The sequence below is a fragment of the Oryctolagus cuniculus genome, chromosome 18 (assembly GCF_964237555.1).
Source record: "Oryctolagus cuniculus chromosome 18, mOryCun1.1, whole genome shotgun sequence".
Taxonomy (NCBI): Eukaryota; Metazoa; Chordata; class Mammalia; order Lagomorpha; family Leporidae; genus Oryctolagus; species Oryctolagus cuniculus.
This window is the reverse complement of record NC_091449.1, coordinates 7,739,947-7,752,337: the sequence shown is the minus strand read 5'-3', so window position 1 is coordinate 7,752,337 and position 12,391 is coordinate 7,739,947. Positions and strand designations below refer to the sequence as shown.

Below are 12,391 nucleotides of genomic sequence, written 5' to 3'. Positions count from 1 at the left end.
CAATACTTAGGACGAGTAAATCACAGATACCGTGTTTTACCTTCAAATATTTTTTAAAGATTTATTTATTTGAATGGCAGAGTTAGAGAGAGAGAGAGAGAGAGAGAGGTCTTCCATCCGCTGGTTCACTCCGCAGATGGCTGCAATGGCTGGAGCTGGGCTGATTCAAAGCCAGGAGCCAGGAGCTTCTTCCAGGTCTCCCACGTGGGTGCAGGGGCCCAGGGATTTGGGTCATCTTCTACTGCTTTCCCAGGCCATGGCAGAGCCGGCTCGGAAGTGGAGCAGCCGGGACTCGAACCAGCGCCCATATGGGATTCCGGTGCCACAGGCAGTGGCTTTACCCTCTGTGCCACAGTGCTGCCCCCCCCCCCCGCCCATTAGCTTCTGCACCGCTGTTTATAATGAACATTTTCAGACATAAAGGTAACTTGACCCAGCTTCCTGCCAGTGCGTTCTGGGAGGCAGCAGTGGTGATTCAAGTGCCTGAGCCCCCGCCACCCGCGTGGGAGACCCGCGTGGGAGACCCGCGTGGGAGACCCGCGTGGAGCTCCAGCTCCTGGCTTTGACCTGGCCCTGCCCCAGCTACTGTGGACATTTGGGGAATGAACCAGTGGATGGAGACCTGTCCTATCTGTCTCTCTGCCTTTCAACCACCATTCTAAATAGAGGTCGCTGAGACGAGTAGAGCAGGCGCCAGGCCCCTTCTTCCCGACTCCATGGTGGTTGTTAGCACTTTGCTGGGTTTGTACCGGGGTCTGCCCCCAGCCCCCTCAGGCAGTGAAGCACAGGTGCCACACCCTTCCCCTCCCCTCCCCCCGCGTCTCCTAAGACCACTGCTAACCCAGAGGGACCCCAGGAACCAGCAGCATTACCGCTGCCACAGCCCCGTCTCGGACCTCACGTTGACTGGCTGACGTCCTTGTCACTTGAAGAGGGTTTTGCGCTGCGGGGCCCCGCGGTCCAGATGGTCCTGAGGTGCATCAGCCCGCAGGAGGGGACCCTGAGGCCCCCAGCGTGACCCCGGGCCTGCAGACGTCCTCTGTCCACGGCGCCTTCTCTCCTCCCTGCTAGGCTGGGCCCCAGCAGAGGCCGAGGGGGCCTGCAGGGCTCCTGTGGGTCCTCCCCAGGAGACACGAGCCCTGGCAGGGCTGTCCCCCGGGTGGGAGGGCCGCGAGCTCAGGCCAGGCACACCCCCGGTCTCCCCAGAGGACGCGGCCGTGAGGGGGCGGCTGGTGGAGTGCCTGGAGACGGTGCTCAACAAAGCCCAGGAGCCGCCCAAGTCCAAGAAGGTGCAGCACTCGAACGCCAGGAACGCCGCGCTCCTGGAGAGCATCAGCCTCATCATGCACTACGACAGGTGCGCGGGGGGCGGGGCCAGCGTGCTGGGCGGCCTCATCACGCACTATGACAGGTGGGGGGGCGGGGCGGGGCCTGCGAGAGCATCAGCCTCATGCACTACGACAGGTGCCCGGGGGGCGGGGCCAGCGTGCTGGGCGGCCTCATCACGCACTATGACAGGTGGGGGGGCGGGGCGGGGCCTGCGAGAGCATCAGCCTCATCATGCACTACGACAGGTGCGCGGGGGGCGGGGCCAGCGTGCTGGGCGGCCTCCTCACGCACTAGGACAGGTGGGGGGGCGGGGCGGGGCCTGCGAGAGCATCAGCCTCAGGCACTACGACAGGTGCCCAGGGGGCGGGGCCAGCGTGCTGGGCAGCCTCGTCATGCACTACGACAGGTGGGGGGGTGGGACGGGGGCGGGGCCTGCTGGCCTTCCCTGGACGGCGGCACTGCTCATGTCTGCGCGGGCTCAGTGGCCTGGGTGTCACCAGGCGGATCAGAAACTGGACGCTCGGGTAGACAGCAGCTGAGCTGTGGGCCTCGGGCTGATAGATGAGTGAGCACCGGCCGGAGTCCTCCACCCACTCACGCGCGGTCTCCATTTCTCTCCCGGTGCCCGCAGTGAGCCCAACCTCCTGGTTCGGGCTTGCAACCAGCTGGGGCAGTTCCTGCAGCACCGCGAGACCAACCTGCGCTACCTGGCCCTGGAGAGCATGTGCACACTGGCCAGCTCCGAGTTCTCCCACGAGGCCGTCAAGACGCACATCGACACGGTCATCAACGCCCTCAAGGTGTGGCCTCGCCGGCCTGGCCTGGGCCCCCACCCCCAAGAGCAGCCAGGGGCCAGGCCCAGGGCAGGAGGGAGCCTAGACCCAGCCAGGCCTGCTGTCCCCCCAGACGGAGCGGGACGTCAGCGTGCGGCAGCGGGCGGCCGACCTCCTCTACGCCATGTGTGACCGCAGCAACGCCAAGCAGATCGTGTCTGAGATGCTGCGCTACCTGGAGACGGCCGACTACGCCATCCGCGAGGAGATTGTCAGTCCCGGGACCCCCGGTCTGCGGGAGGAGGCTGGGGCCTGGACCCCGGTCTGCGGGAGGAGGCTGGGGCCTGGACCCCCAGGCTGCGGGAGGAGGCTGGGGCCTGGACCCCGGTCTGCGGGAGGAGGGGCTGGGGCCTGGACCCCGGTCTGCGGGAGGAGGGGCTGGGGCCTGGACCCCGGTCTGCGGGAGGAGGCTGGGGCCTGGACCCTGGTCTGCGGGAGGAGGGGCTGGGGCCTGGACCCCGGTCTGCGGGAGGAGGCTGGGGCCTGGACCCCCAGTCTGCGGGAGGAGGCTGGGGCCTGGACCCCGGTCTGAGGGAGGAGGCTGGGGCCTGGACCCCGGTCTGAGGGAGGAAGCTGGGGCCTGGATCCCCGGTCTGCGGGCCTCTCTCCCAGTCTCCAGGGGGGCAGTGTTGCGCGCAGAGCAGGTGGTGAACGCTGGCCTGCCCTGTGCGCCCACCCTGTGCCGTGCCTGCCTCCCTGTCTCAGGTGCTGAAGGTGGCCATCCTGGCGGAGAAGTACGCCGTGGACTACAGCTGGTACGTGGACACCATCCTGAACCTCATCCGCATCGCGGGCGACTACGTGAGCGAGGAGGTGTGGTACCGCGTGCTGCAGATCGTCACCAACCGCGACGACGTCCAGGGCTACGCCGCCAAGACCGTCTTTGAGGTCAGCGTTGCTCACCGGAGCCTGTGGCGGGACGGACGGGCGCTGGGGCTTGGCTACGCGGCCCGCCGGGAGGAGTCCACAGAGCGCGGACGTGGGGAGCCGTGTGGGGGTGCCGTCTACCGGTCCTTCCGCCCAGGAATGGGGCCCAGAGCCACCCCGACACCTGAGACCCTCTGTGTGATCCCGCGGCGGCAGTCGTGAGGGTCCCGCCGTGGATAGCAGGCAGGGACCCGGCCCGCGCCACACCCTTGTTCTTGCCCGCCCCCCCCCCCCCCCAGGCGCTGCAGGCCCCAGCCTGTCACGAGAACATGGTGAAAGTCGGCGGCTACATCCTCGGGGAGTTCGGGAACCTGATTGCTGGGGACCCCCGCTCCAGGTGAGGGCCCCCTGCTCTTCGGAGGGCACGGGGCCCTGGCGTCCTGGGAGTGAGCGTCAGGCTCTCTGTGGCCACCTGGGGGGTTCTAGGGCAGGGGCCGCGCCCTGCCCGCGGCTGACCCCGCCCCCGCCCCGCAGCCCCCCTGTGCAGTTCTCCCTGCTGCACTCCAAGTTCCACCTGTGCAGCGTGGCCACGCGGGCCCTGCTGCTGTCCACCTACATCAAGTTCATCAACCTCTTCCCCGAGACCAAGGCCACCATCCAGGGCGTGCTGCGGGCCGGCGCCCAGCTGCGCAACGCCGACGTGGAGCTGCAGCAGCGCGCCGTGGAGTACCTCACCCTCAGCTCCGTGGCCAGCACCGACGTCCTGGTCAGAGCCCGGCCCGCCCGCCCTCTGCGCGCCCTGAGGACCGGGCCCGGCCTCCCCTGACCTGTCCGCCCCGCAGGCCACGGTGCTGGAGGAGATGCCGCCCTTCCCCGAGCGGGAGTCGTCCATCCTGGCCAAGCTGAAGCGCAAGAAAGGGCCTGGGGCCGGCAGCGCCCTGGAGGACGGCCGGAGGGACCCCAGCAGCAGCGACATCAACGGCGGTGTGGAGGCCACGCCCAGCGCCGTGGTCAGTCCCCGCGGCGGGGCGGGGCGGGGCGGGGCCGGGCGGGTCAGCGCCCCTTCTCACCCTCACCTCACTCCCTGCAGTCCACGCCCTCGCCCTCTGCCGACCTCCTGGGGCTGCGGGCAGCCCCTCCCCCAGCGGCACCCCCGGCACCTGCAGGGGCAGGGAGCCTCCTGGTGGACGTCTTCTCCGATGGCCCCGCCCAGCCCAGCCTAGGGCCCACCCCCGAGGAGGCCTTCCTCAGGTACCTACCCTCCCCCCACACCTCCGCCCGCCCTGGCTGTGGCCGCCCCGCCCCCCGCCCCACCTTTCTCAGCCTGCTCTTCTTCCTTCTCTTCTTCCCTCCTCTCCCTCTCCTCTTTCTCTGGCTCCCCTCGCTGCCTCTCTGGGATTGGCTGCCTGCCACGCCTGTCTTCTCTTGTCTGCTCTGGGATTGGATGGCCCAGCGAGCTGGAGCCGCCTGCCCCTGAGAGCCCCATGGCTTTGCTGGCTGACCCAGCTCCAGCTGCTGAGTAAGGGGTGGCCTCAGGGGGTGGGGGGCAAACCCTGGGGCTCCCGGGGGGGGGGGGTCGGGGGACCTGGAGCCCTCGTCAAGGGGGTTCTCGATGAACAGCAGAGGTAGACTTGGAGGAAGCTGGACTGTGGGGTCTTCCTTTGGGAGCACCTGCCCGCGCCCCATTCGCATTAGAGGCGACGCTGGTTTGACCCTGAGAGTGGGGCTCTTGGGGAGTCTGGGGGTGTGGACCCTGGTCGCCTGTTCCTGTCATCTCTGGTCCCCAAGCCCCTGCCCCGCTCACTCCTCCCCGCCTCCAGCCCAGGTCCTGAGGACATCGGCCCTCCCATCCCGGAAGCCGATGAACTGCTGAATAAGTGAGCCCTGGGAAAGATGGGCGAGGGGGCGGGCACAGGCGGGGAGCCCCAGCCGGGGCCCACGGGCACCCACCCTGCTGAGCGCCCCAACCCCGCCCCGCCCCCCAGGTTCGTGTGCAAGAACAACGGGGTCTTGTTTGAGAACCAGCTGCTGCAGATCGGAGTCAAGTCCGAGTTCCGGCAGAACCTGGGTGCGTCCGGGGGCCGAGGGGGGCGTGTGGCGGGGGCGGAGGACCCTGCATGCAGCCTGCGCCTCCCCCGCCACAGGCCGCATGTACCTGTTCTACGGCAACAAGACCTCTGTGCAGTTCCAGAGCTTCTCGCCCACCGTCATCCACCCGGGAGACCTCCAGACCCATATCCTCGCAGGCCTTTCCCTGCCTGGGCGTGCCCAGGGGTGCGGTCACTCCTCAGACCCAGTGACTTCTGGGGGGTGCGGTGCCTCTTCCCCCGGGACGTGAGGTGATAGTGACGTGACGTGCGGGCACCGTCCCTCGGCTGGGCTCCCACGTCACAGCGGCTGCCCCGGGCAGTGGTCCCTCCTCAGAGGGCAGAGCAGTTGGGACCCGCTGGCAGGGCGGCTCCTGTCCCTTGTCCAGCCCCCGTCTGCACACCTGTGACAAACACTGCGACTCCGTCACTCCCAGAGGTGTGCATGCGGAGGGTGGGGACGACACCAGTGGCCGCCATCTTGGCGCACTTGCTGTGGGCCACACCGTAGGAGACAAGCTCACTGCTTGCAGATGAGGCGGGGGGGGGGGGGGTGAGGAGCTTGCCCACACGCAGCAGGTGGCGAGCGCTGGGCAGGACTTAAACCAGGTCAGCCCGCGGAGCCGGCGCCCGCACGTGAGACCCAGAGGTCGCCAGGATGCTGTGTGTCCGAGGTCTCTAGTGGAGGACTGCGGAGCTGTGCTTCCGAGGGAGGGTCTGGGATTGCGCGGAGGGGCCCCTCAAAGGCCCGGAGCCGGCCTCTGTCCCTGGCTTCCTTGACCCCGGCGGCCACAGCTGGCCGTTCAGACCAAGCGCGTGGCAGCGCAGGTGGACGGTGGGGCGCAGGTGCAGCAGGTGCTCAACATCGAGTGTCTGCGGGACTTCCTGACGCCCCCCTTGCTGTCCGTGCGTTTCCGGTGAGTTGGGGTGGAGCCTCCCGGGCGGGCTTCTGGGACAAGGGGCAGGGCCTCATGGAGTCGGCCTTCCTCCCTCGCTAGCTATGGGGGCGCCCCCCAGTCCCTCACCTTGAAGCTCCCGGTGACCATCAACAAGTTCTTCCAGCCCACAGAGATGGCGGCCCAGGACTTCTTCCAGCGCTGGAAGCAGCTGAGCCTGTGAGTTGGGGGCGGAGCCCCGCGCGGTGGTGGGGCCCTGCGCACAGGCCCCTGACGGCCGCCTTGCACACCCCCAGGCCCTTACAGGAGGCTCAGAAGATCTTCAAAGCCAACCACCCCATGGATGCGGAAGTTACCAAGGCCAAGGTGAGGGGGCGCGTGGGGGCGCGGCCCCACCACTGCTCTGGGCCTGTTTCCCTCCGGGAGTGGGGCCGGCTCTGGCCCAGGGTTTCTGGGAGTGGGACACCCCCTCGCTCTCTCACGGCTGCTCCCCGCCCGCCCAGCTTCTGGGGTTCGGCTCTGCCCTCCTGGACAATGTGGACCCCAACCCCGAGAACTTCGTGGGCGCCGGAATCATCCAGACTAAGGCCCTGCAGGTGGGCTGTCTGCTCCGGTTGGAGCCCAACGCGCAGGCTCAGGTGAGCATTGGGGGGCGTGTCTGTTCCCGGGGCCTCCCCTCCCACCTCGCCCTGTGCCTTCAGTCGCTTCCGCCAACGCCTTGGCCCTGGCCGGCTGCTCTGGCCGGTGCCCCCACCGCCTCCCTCCCCTGGTCATCTCCCCCTGCCCCGGGTCTCCGTCCCGCCCCTTCACGCTGCGGCCTGCCCCGCCCCCTGAGTGCTCCTCGGTCCCCCCCCAGATGTACCGCCTGACCCTGCGCACCAGCAAGGAGCCCGTCTCCCGCCACCTGTGCGAGCTGCTGGCCCAGCAGTTCTGAGCCCGGCGGCGCCCGGAGGCCTAGGACTGAGACGGCCCTGGTGGACGGGGCAGCGCGGCCCTGCACTGGTGACGGGGAGACCCCGGGGCGGGGAGACGCCTGGCCCGGCCTCCGGCCTCTCGTACTTTTATTTTTGTTCATCTGCTGCTGTTTACATTCTGGGGGGCGAGGGGGAGCCCCCTCCCTCCCGTCGCCCCCAAGCACAGAGGGGAGAGAGGCCAGGGAAGCGGGTGCCTCCTCCCCTCCCACCCTCCTGTTGTAGCCCCTCCCGCCCCTCCCCGGCCAGGGGCTGTGTATTATTGTGAGCGAATAAACAGAGAGACTACAGGAGCGGGGTGAGGGCGTGCAGGGTGTGGGTGGCCAGGCTCCGCAGCCCGTGGGTGGGGCTCTGCGGGGACAGCAGCAGCAGCAGCCGCCGCGGCCCCAGCTGCAGAGCCACCAGGCGCCAGCCCTGGCCGGGCTGCTCGGGCCCCAACACCAGGTAGCAGGCTCTGGGCAGCTGGGCGTGGTGGGCGCGGTCCTCCGCCTTCTCCACTGACCCTGGCTCTGGGGAGGGGACGGGGGCGGCTGAGGGGCTGGACGGGCGGGAGCTGCGGCCCCGGCTCTGCAGGGCCTCGGGTGCCGGTGAGCGCAGGGAAGCCCTGGGCGGCCCCTCCGCAGCGCCCGCCCCTGCCCAGCGGGGGCCCTGCCCGCCTCAGGCCGCCTAGTGATGCCCGCTGGTGCTGGACACCGGGCCGGGAGCCCCGCCCCCGGGCAGGGCCCCGCCCACTGCCTCCCCACCCGCCCCGCTGCCCAAGGCGGCCTCCCGGGTCTCAGGCCAGTGGGCTCTAGTCAGTTTGTCCTTCCTAACCCGAAGCCGCGCTCCACGCCCACCCCACCCCTGCCCAGGCCGTGCCGGTAGCTGAGCCTCACGCAGGAGGCTGTGCTGGGGCGACCCAGGGCCGCCGGGAGACGGCACGGACCTCCCTGTGTCCTGCTCCCCTGCAGGGCCAGCCCTGCCCGGCACTGACCTGGCGGGAAGTGCGTGGCTGTGACCAGGGCGTAGAAGTTGCGGAGGAGGCGCCGGCGCTGCTCCGGGGGAGGGTCTGGGGGGAGGGACGGCAGGGTGAGGGAGGGAGGGCCCGCCCCGCCCCGCCCCGCCCCGCCCCGCCCCGCCCCCTACCCCTCCTCCCGCCCCCGCCCCTCCCCTTGGCCACCTTCATCCGCCAAGGGCTCCACGGTGAAGAGGCAGCGCTTCAGGTCCAGGTGGAGCAGCAGCAGCCTGTGGGGAGGGGGCGTCACGCCAGGGACGGGGATGCGGGCCCCGCCCGCCGCCGCGCCGCGCCGCGCCCTACCCGAGGACGTCCGTGTGCAGCGGGAAGCCGGCGGGCAGCGCCCGGCGGCCCAGGGGCAGGCAGGCGCGCAGCGGGTCCAGCAGAGGCTGCCACCAGCGGTCCAGGAGCTGCAGGGGGCGCGGTCAGAGGGGCGCGCGGGGGCGGGGCCGGGAGGGGAGGGGGAGCTGGGGGCGGGGCCGGCGCGCGCGGGGTGGGGCAGGGGGTCACCTGTGGGTCCAGCTGGCCCAGCGCCGGGCGCGGCCCGCAGAGCAGACACAGCTCCAAGCCGGGCAGCAGCGTCAGCGTCAGGAGCCGGTGCGGGACCTGAAGCAGAGCCCAGCGTGGCAGCCCCCGCCGCCGCCCCCCGCCCCGCCCCCCCCCCCGCCCCGCCGGCGCCCACCCGCCCGCTCACCGTGGGACTCCCGTGGGGCAGGTACACCGGGTAGTCTCGCGCGGCCTGCGGCGCCAGGGACGCCACCATCCAGGGCAGCAGCACGGCCTCGGGCGTCCCCAGCCGCCACCAGCCCTCTGTCGCCGCCACCACCCGGCCGGACGTCAGCAGACAGGCGAAGGCCGTGCCCGCGGCCTCGGCGAAGCCGGACAGGGCTTCCTGGGGGAGGGCGTGGGCACTCGTGGGCAGGGGGCTCCGGGGACTCGCGGCGCGCGCCGTGGACTGAGGCTGAGGGGTCGGCCCACCTGCCCGGAGCCGCAGTGTGGCCTCGCCAGGTGGGAGGGAGAGCGCGCGGCCGGGCTGCGGTGTGGCCTGGGGCTGAGCGGCCGGCAGGACAAGCTCTGGGTGTAGACAGGCTTTTCTGGGGCCAGGTGAGGGCGAGAGGTAGAAGCAGGTGGGGACGGGGCCCAGGGGGAAGGGGGCCGGGCCAGACCCACCGGGACGAGCCCGAGCCCCTCCGTACCTGCAGGAGGGCGCCCTCCGGGGGGACCACGCAGTCCACACACTGGGTCAGGTCCCCGATGAGCTCCGAGTGCCCCAGGAAGCTGTCGATGAGGCAGTAGCTGGCCTGGCGGGGGGGGGGGGGGTGGCTGAGACCCAGGTGGCCCCGAGATGTGCCACAGCCCCTCAGGAACAGGCGCCCCCGCGCCCCTCACCCTCAGCTCCTTCTTGAGCCTCTCCACGTTGCGGACGCTGGTCAGTTCTTCCAGCCCCACCAGGAGCACCTGGAGGAGCCACGCGTGTCCGAGGAGGGCTGGGGGAGGAGCCACGCACGAGGGGGCGGGGCTTGGCGAGACTCACCATGGCCCCGAACACCACGTGGAGCAGTCGCTCCAGCCGCAGCTCCGAGGCGCCGTCCTCAGAGCACAGCGCGATGAGAGTGATGCTGCGGAGGGCGCGGGAGAAGATGGACGCGCGTCCCGGGGCGGCGGCTGCCTCCGCCCTCAGCCCGGCCTGCCCTCGGGCGGGGCGGGGCAACGGGCTTGCGCGTCCCCACAGCCAAACAGCTCGCCTGCAAGAGCCGCAGGCCCCCAGGGGCGCCCCCAGGCCCTGGCTGCAAGTCCCGCGTGGAAGGCCCCCAGGGGCGGTCACCCGGGCCCTGGCTGCAAGTCCCGCGTGGAAGGCCCCCAGGGGCGGTCACCCGGGCCCTGTCCCCCAGGGGCCGTCACCCGGGCCCTGTCCCGCTGTGTCCCGCCTGGAGGGCCCCCAGGGCCATCACCCAGGCCCCGTCTCAGCAGCAAGGCCCCACCTGGAGGGCCCCCAGGGGCCGTCACCCAGACCCTGGCTGCAAGTCCCGTGTGGAAGGCCCCCAGGGGCGGTCACCCGGGCCCTGTCCCGCTGCGTCCCGCCTGGAGGGCCCCCAGGGGCCGTCCCCCAGGCTCTGTCCCGCTGCGTCCCGCCTGGAGGGCCCCCAGGGCCGTACCCCGGGCCCTGTCCCCCAGGGCCATCACCCGGGCCCTGTCCCCTGCGCCCGCCTGGAGGGCCCCCAGGTACGTCACCCGGGCCCTGTCCCCCAGGGCTGTCACCCGGGCCCTGTCCCCTGCGCCCGCCTGGAGACCTGTCATGGAAGCTTCTCCACACCACGGTCGTGTCCTCAGTCCTTGCAGAGCTCAGCTGCACCTCCAGGTTCTGCCCGAACATGTGCACTCCATTGAGGGAGCCGATGACAGAGAACGGGAGCTGAGGACGGGTGGGGGCGTTAGGGACACCCCGCCCTGTCTCCTCACTGTGAAGCCCCAGTGTCCCAGCCTCGCCCCCTCCTCCTTTCATATCCTTTTTGGGGAACCAGGCTGAGCGGGACCTTAAACGCCCCCGGAGCCTCCTCAGCCCAGCTCCCGCGAGGTCCCGAGGCCCCACCTGCTGGCGGGCGGGGGCGCCGCCGCGGCTGCTCCGACAGAACAGCGGGACCCCGCTGTTGGCCGCGAGGCACAGCAGATGCAGGGCGCCCCCAGTGCCCTCCTCGCCCATGGGGAACAGCCCCTGCGGACCCCGGCCCGGGCCCTGCAGCCCTCCGTGGGGCGGCCAGAGCTGCTCTGAGCCGGCCGGTAACTAGACTAAGTCGGCCTGCAGTCTCGAGACGCCAGAGGGCGAAAGGGGAAGCCGATGGGAGAAGGACTAAATTCCGGCCGCCTCCAACGCAACTCAGAACCTCAATCCCTATTCATCCCGGAGCCCTCGGCCAACCCCGTCAGGTTCTCTTCCGCCCCAGCCGGAAGTCACAATGCCCCTAATAAAGATGGCGGCTGTTTCTGCAAAACTTTGTAGTCTCTTCCCGAAGAGGTTTGACTTCATTTATTTAACGAGGGCAACAGAGAGGCTGGCTTCAAATGGTTGCAGTGCCAAGGCATTGCCCAGCAACCATCCTGCAGGCTATTATGAATTAAGTTCTCTAACTTGGAAAAAAAAAAAAAAGCTATGCCCCATCAAAGATGGCGACGTCCCCAAGCCGTTGCCTAGCAACCACGTTCCGTCCAGATTTTCATAATAGGCAACACCGTGCCCCACTCAAAGATGGCGACAGCGCCGCGCGGTCGCCTAGCAACCACGCCTGCCGAAGCTGTACAGCTGTGTCCTGCTCAAAGATGGACGCGTGTGGAGTCCGAGCAGCCTCTTAGGGCGAAATTGAGGAAAACACCCTCCCACCTCCGAGGGAGGCTGGGCCCACCGAGCGTTGCCTAGTAACTGCCACGTGGGAGGGTTGTTGTTGTTAGTAGAAAGAGGGAAAAATAGATCCTTTCTTGTGCAGAATTTGAAACACACTGTTTTTGATGAGTTTACACCCAGCGGGCTGGTGAAGACACCTCTCCCGCTGCTCTCCCTGAGAGCGGTAGCGGGCGTGCCTTCACAGGCCATCGCGCACTAGCGTCCTCACGTTCCCTTTCTCCACCAAGACTTATAAAATCCCACTTTTAAACGTCTTCTTACAGTTATTTATGGCCGCGACATTTGAGCAATCCTGTACTGACCTATTAGGTTCATTCCCATGTGGGTTTTTTCTTTTTTTTCAGATTTATTTATATTTGAAAGGCGGTGGGGGGGCATCGTCCATGCACTGAGCCACTCCCCCAGTGCCTGCCGCGGCCAGCACTGGACAGGAGCAGCCGGGGCCGGGAGTTCCATCAGGTCCCAGACTTCCGAGGAAGAAACATGCTGGCCGGCCGCGGCTCACTAGGCTAATCCTCCGCCTGCGGCGCCGGCACACCGGGTTCTAGTCCCGGTCGGGGCGCCGGATTCTGTCCCGGTTGCCCCTCTTCCAGGCCAGCTCTCTGCTGTGGCCAGGGAGTGCAGTGGAGGATGGCCCAAGTGCTTGGGCCCTGCACCCCATGGGAGACCAGGAGAAGCACCTGGCTCCTGCCATCGGATCAGCGCGGTGCGCCGGCCGCGGCGGGCATTGGAGGGTGAACCAACAGCAAAGGAAGACCTTTCTCTCTGTCTCTCTAACTCTGCCTGTCAAAAAAATAAACATGCAAAGAATAATTTGAAAAATAGACTATCAATTTCGCCCTGTCTTCAGTGAATTTTCCTTGCCTTCCTTTATTATGACTCCTCTGTTCCGATTCTAAAGTGCTTTTTATCTCTTTTTTCTGGATTAAATATTTTTTTCTCAATCCATTCTTATTCTGATTTCAAATTTATACACTTATTTCTCTTTTAATTTTAGTGATTGCCATTGAAATGTTA

At 68.3% G+C, this 12,391-nt stretch overlaps 2 protein-coding genes across 4 annotated transcripts in view; one reads left to right on the top strand and one right to left on the bottom strand.

Annotated features, from left to right (window-relative positions):
- AP2A1 (adaptor related protein complex 2 subunit alpha 1) overlaps positions 1-7,273 on the top strand; it is a 30,557-nt gene extending 23,284 nt beyond the window's left edge. The window contains exons 8-24 of one of the 2 annotated variants that reach the window (XM_070063019.1): positions 1,207-1,357; positions 1,961-2,129; positions 2,236-2,373; positions 2,868-3,050; positions 3,329-3,426; positions 3,564-3,795; positions 3,872-4,039; positions 4,120-4,280; positions 4,483-4,548; positions 4,850-4,906; positions 5,015-5,097; positions 5,174-5,264; positions 5,911-6,033; positions 6,115-6,231; positions 6,309-6,378; positions 6,516-6,650; positions 6,869-7,273. In XM_070063019.1, coding sequence (XP_069919120.1) covers positions 1,207-1,357; positions 1,961-2,129; positions 2,236-2,373; positions 2,868-3,050; positions 3,329-3,426; positions 3,564-3,795; positions 3,872-4,039; positions 4,120-4,280; positions 4,483-4,548; positions 4,850-4,906; positions 5,015-5,097; positions 5,174-5,264; positions 5,911-6,033; positions 6,115-6,231; positions 6,309-6,378; positions 6,516-6,650; positions 6,869-6,946 — 2,120 coding nt within the window. In that variant the 3' untranslated portion in view covers positions 6,947-7,273. The remainder of the gene's footprint in view (positions 1-1,206; positions 1,358-1,960; positions 2,130-2,235; positions 2,374-2,867; positions 3,051-3,328; positions 3,427-3,563; positions 3,796-3,871; positions 4,040-4,119; positions 4,281-4,482; positions 4,549-4,849; positions 4,907-5,014; positions 5,098-5,173; positions 5,265-5,910; positions 6,034-6,114; positions 6,232-6,308; positions 6,379-6,515; positions 6,651-6,868) is intronic. The other variant, XM_070063020.1, reaches the window with a different exon arrangement.
- On the bottom strand, positions 7,057-10,939 carry FUZ (fuzzy planar cell polarity protein). 2 transcript variants are annotated; one of them, XM_070063043.1, is made up of 11 exons: positions 10,568-10,936; positions 10,269-10,390; positions 9,512-9,596; positions 9,367-9,435; positions 9,174-9,278; positions 8,672-8,869; positions 8,488-8,583; positions 8,281-8,387; positions 8,143-8,207; positions 7,957-8,031; positions 7,057-7,492 (listed from the first exon to the last, which is right to left on the bottom strand). In XM_070063043.1, the coding sequence occupies exons 1-11, from the start codon at positions 10,676-10,678 to the stop codon at positions 7,269-7,271; spliced, it is 1,257 nt and encodes a 418-aa protein (XP_069919144.1). In that variant the 5' UTR covers positions 10,679-10,936; the 3' UTR covers positions 7,057-7,268. The 2 variants fall into 2 exon arrangements, with proteins under 2 accessions (XP_069919144.1, XP_069919145.1); XM_070063044.1 differs by lacking the exon at positions 9,367-9,435 and having other exon boundaries at positions 10,568-10,939.
- Between the last annotated feature and the right edge of the window lie 1,452 nt (positions 10,940-12,391).

Coding starts and splice junctions, on each gene's coding strand:
- FUZ (XM_070063043.1), bottom strand. CDS start 10,678: ATGGGCGAGGAGGGCACTGGGGGCGCCCTGCATCTGCTGTGCCTCGCG. Junction 9,597..10,268: donor TGGAGAAGCTTCCATGACAG/GTCTCCAGGCGG, acceptor CGCCCTCCGCAG/CATCACTCTCATCGCGCTGT. Junction 7,493..7,956: donor AGCCACGCACTTCCCGCCAG/GTCAGTGCCGGG, acceptor TCCCCTCCCCAG/AGCCAGGGTCAGTGGAGAAG.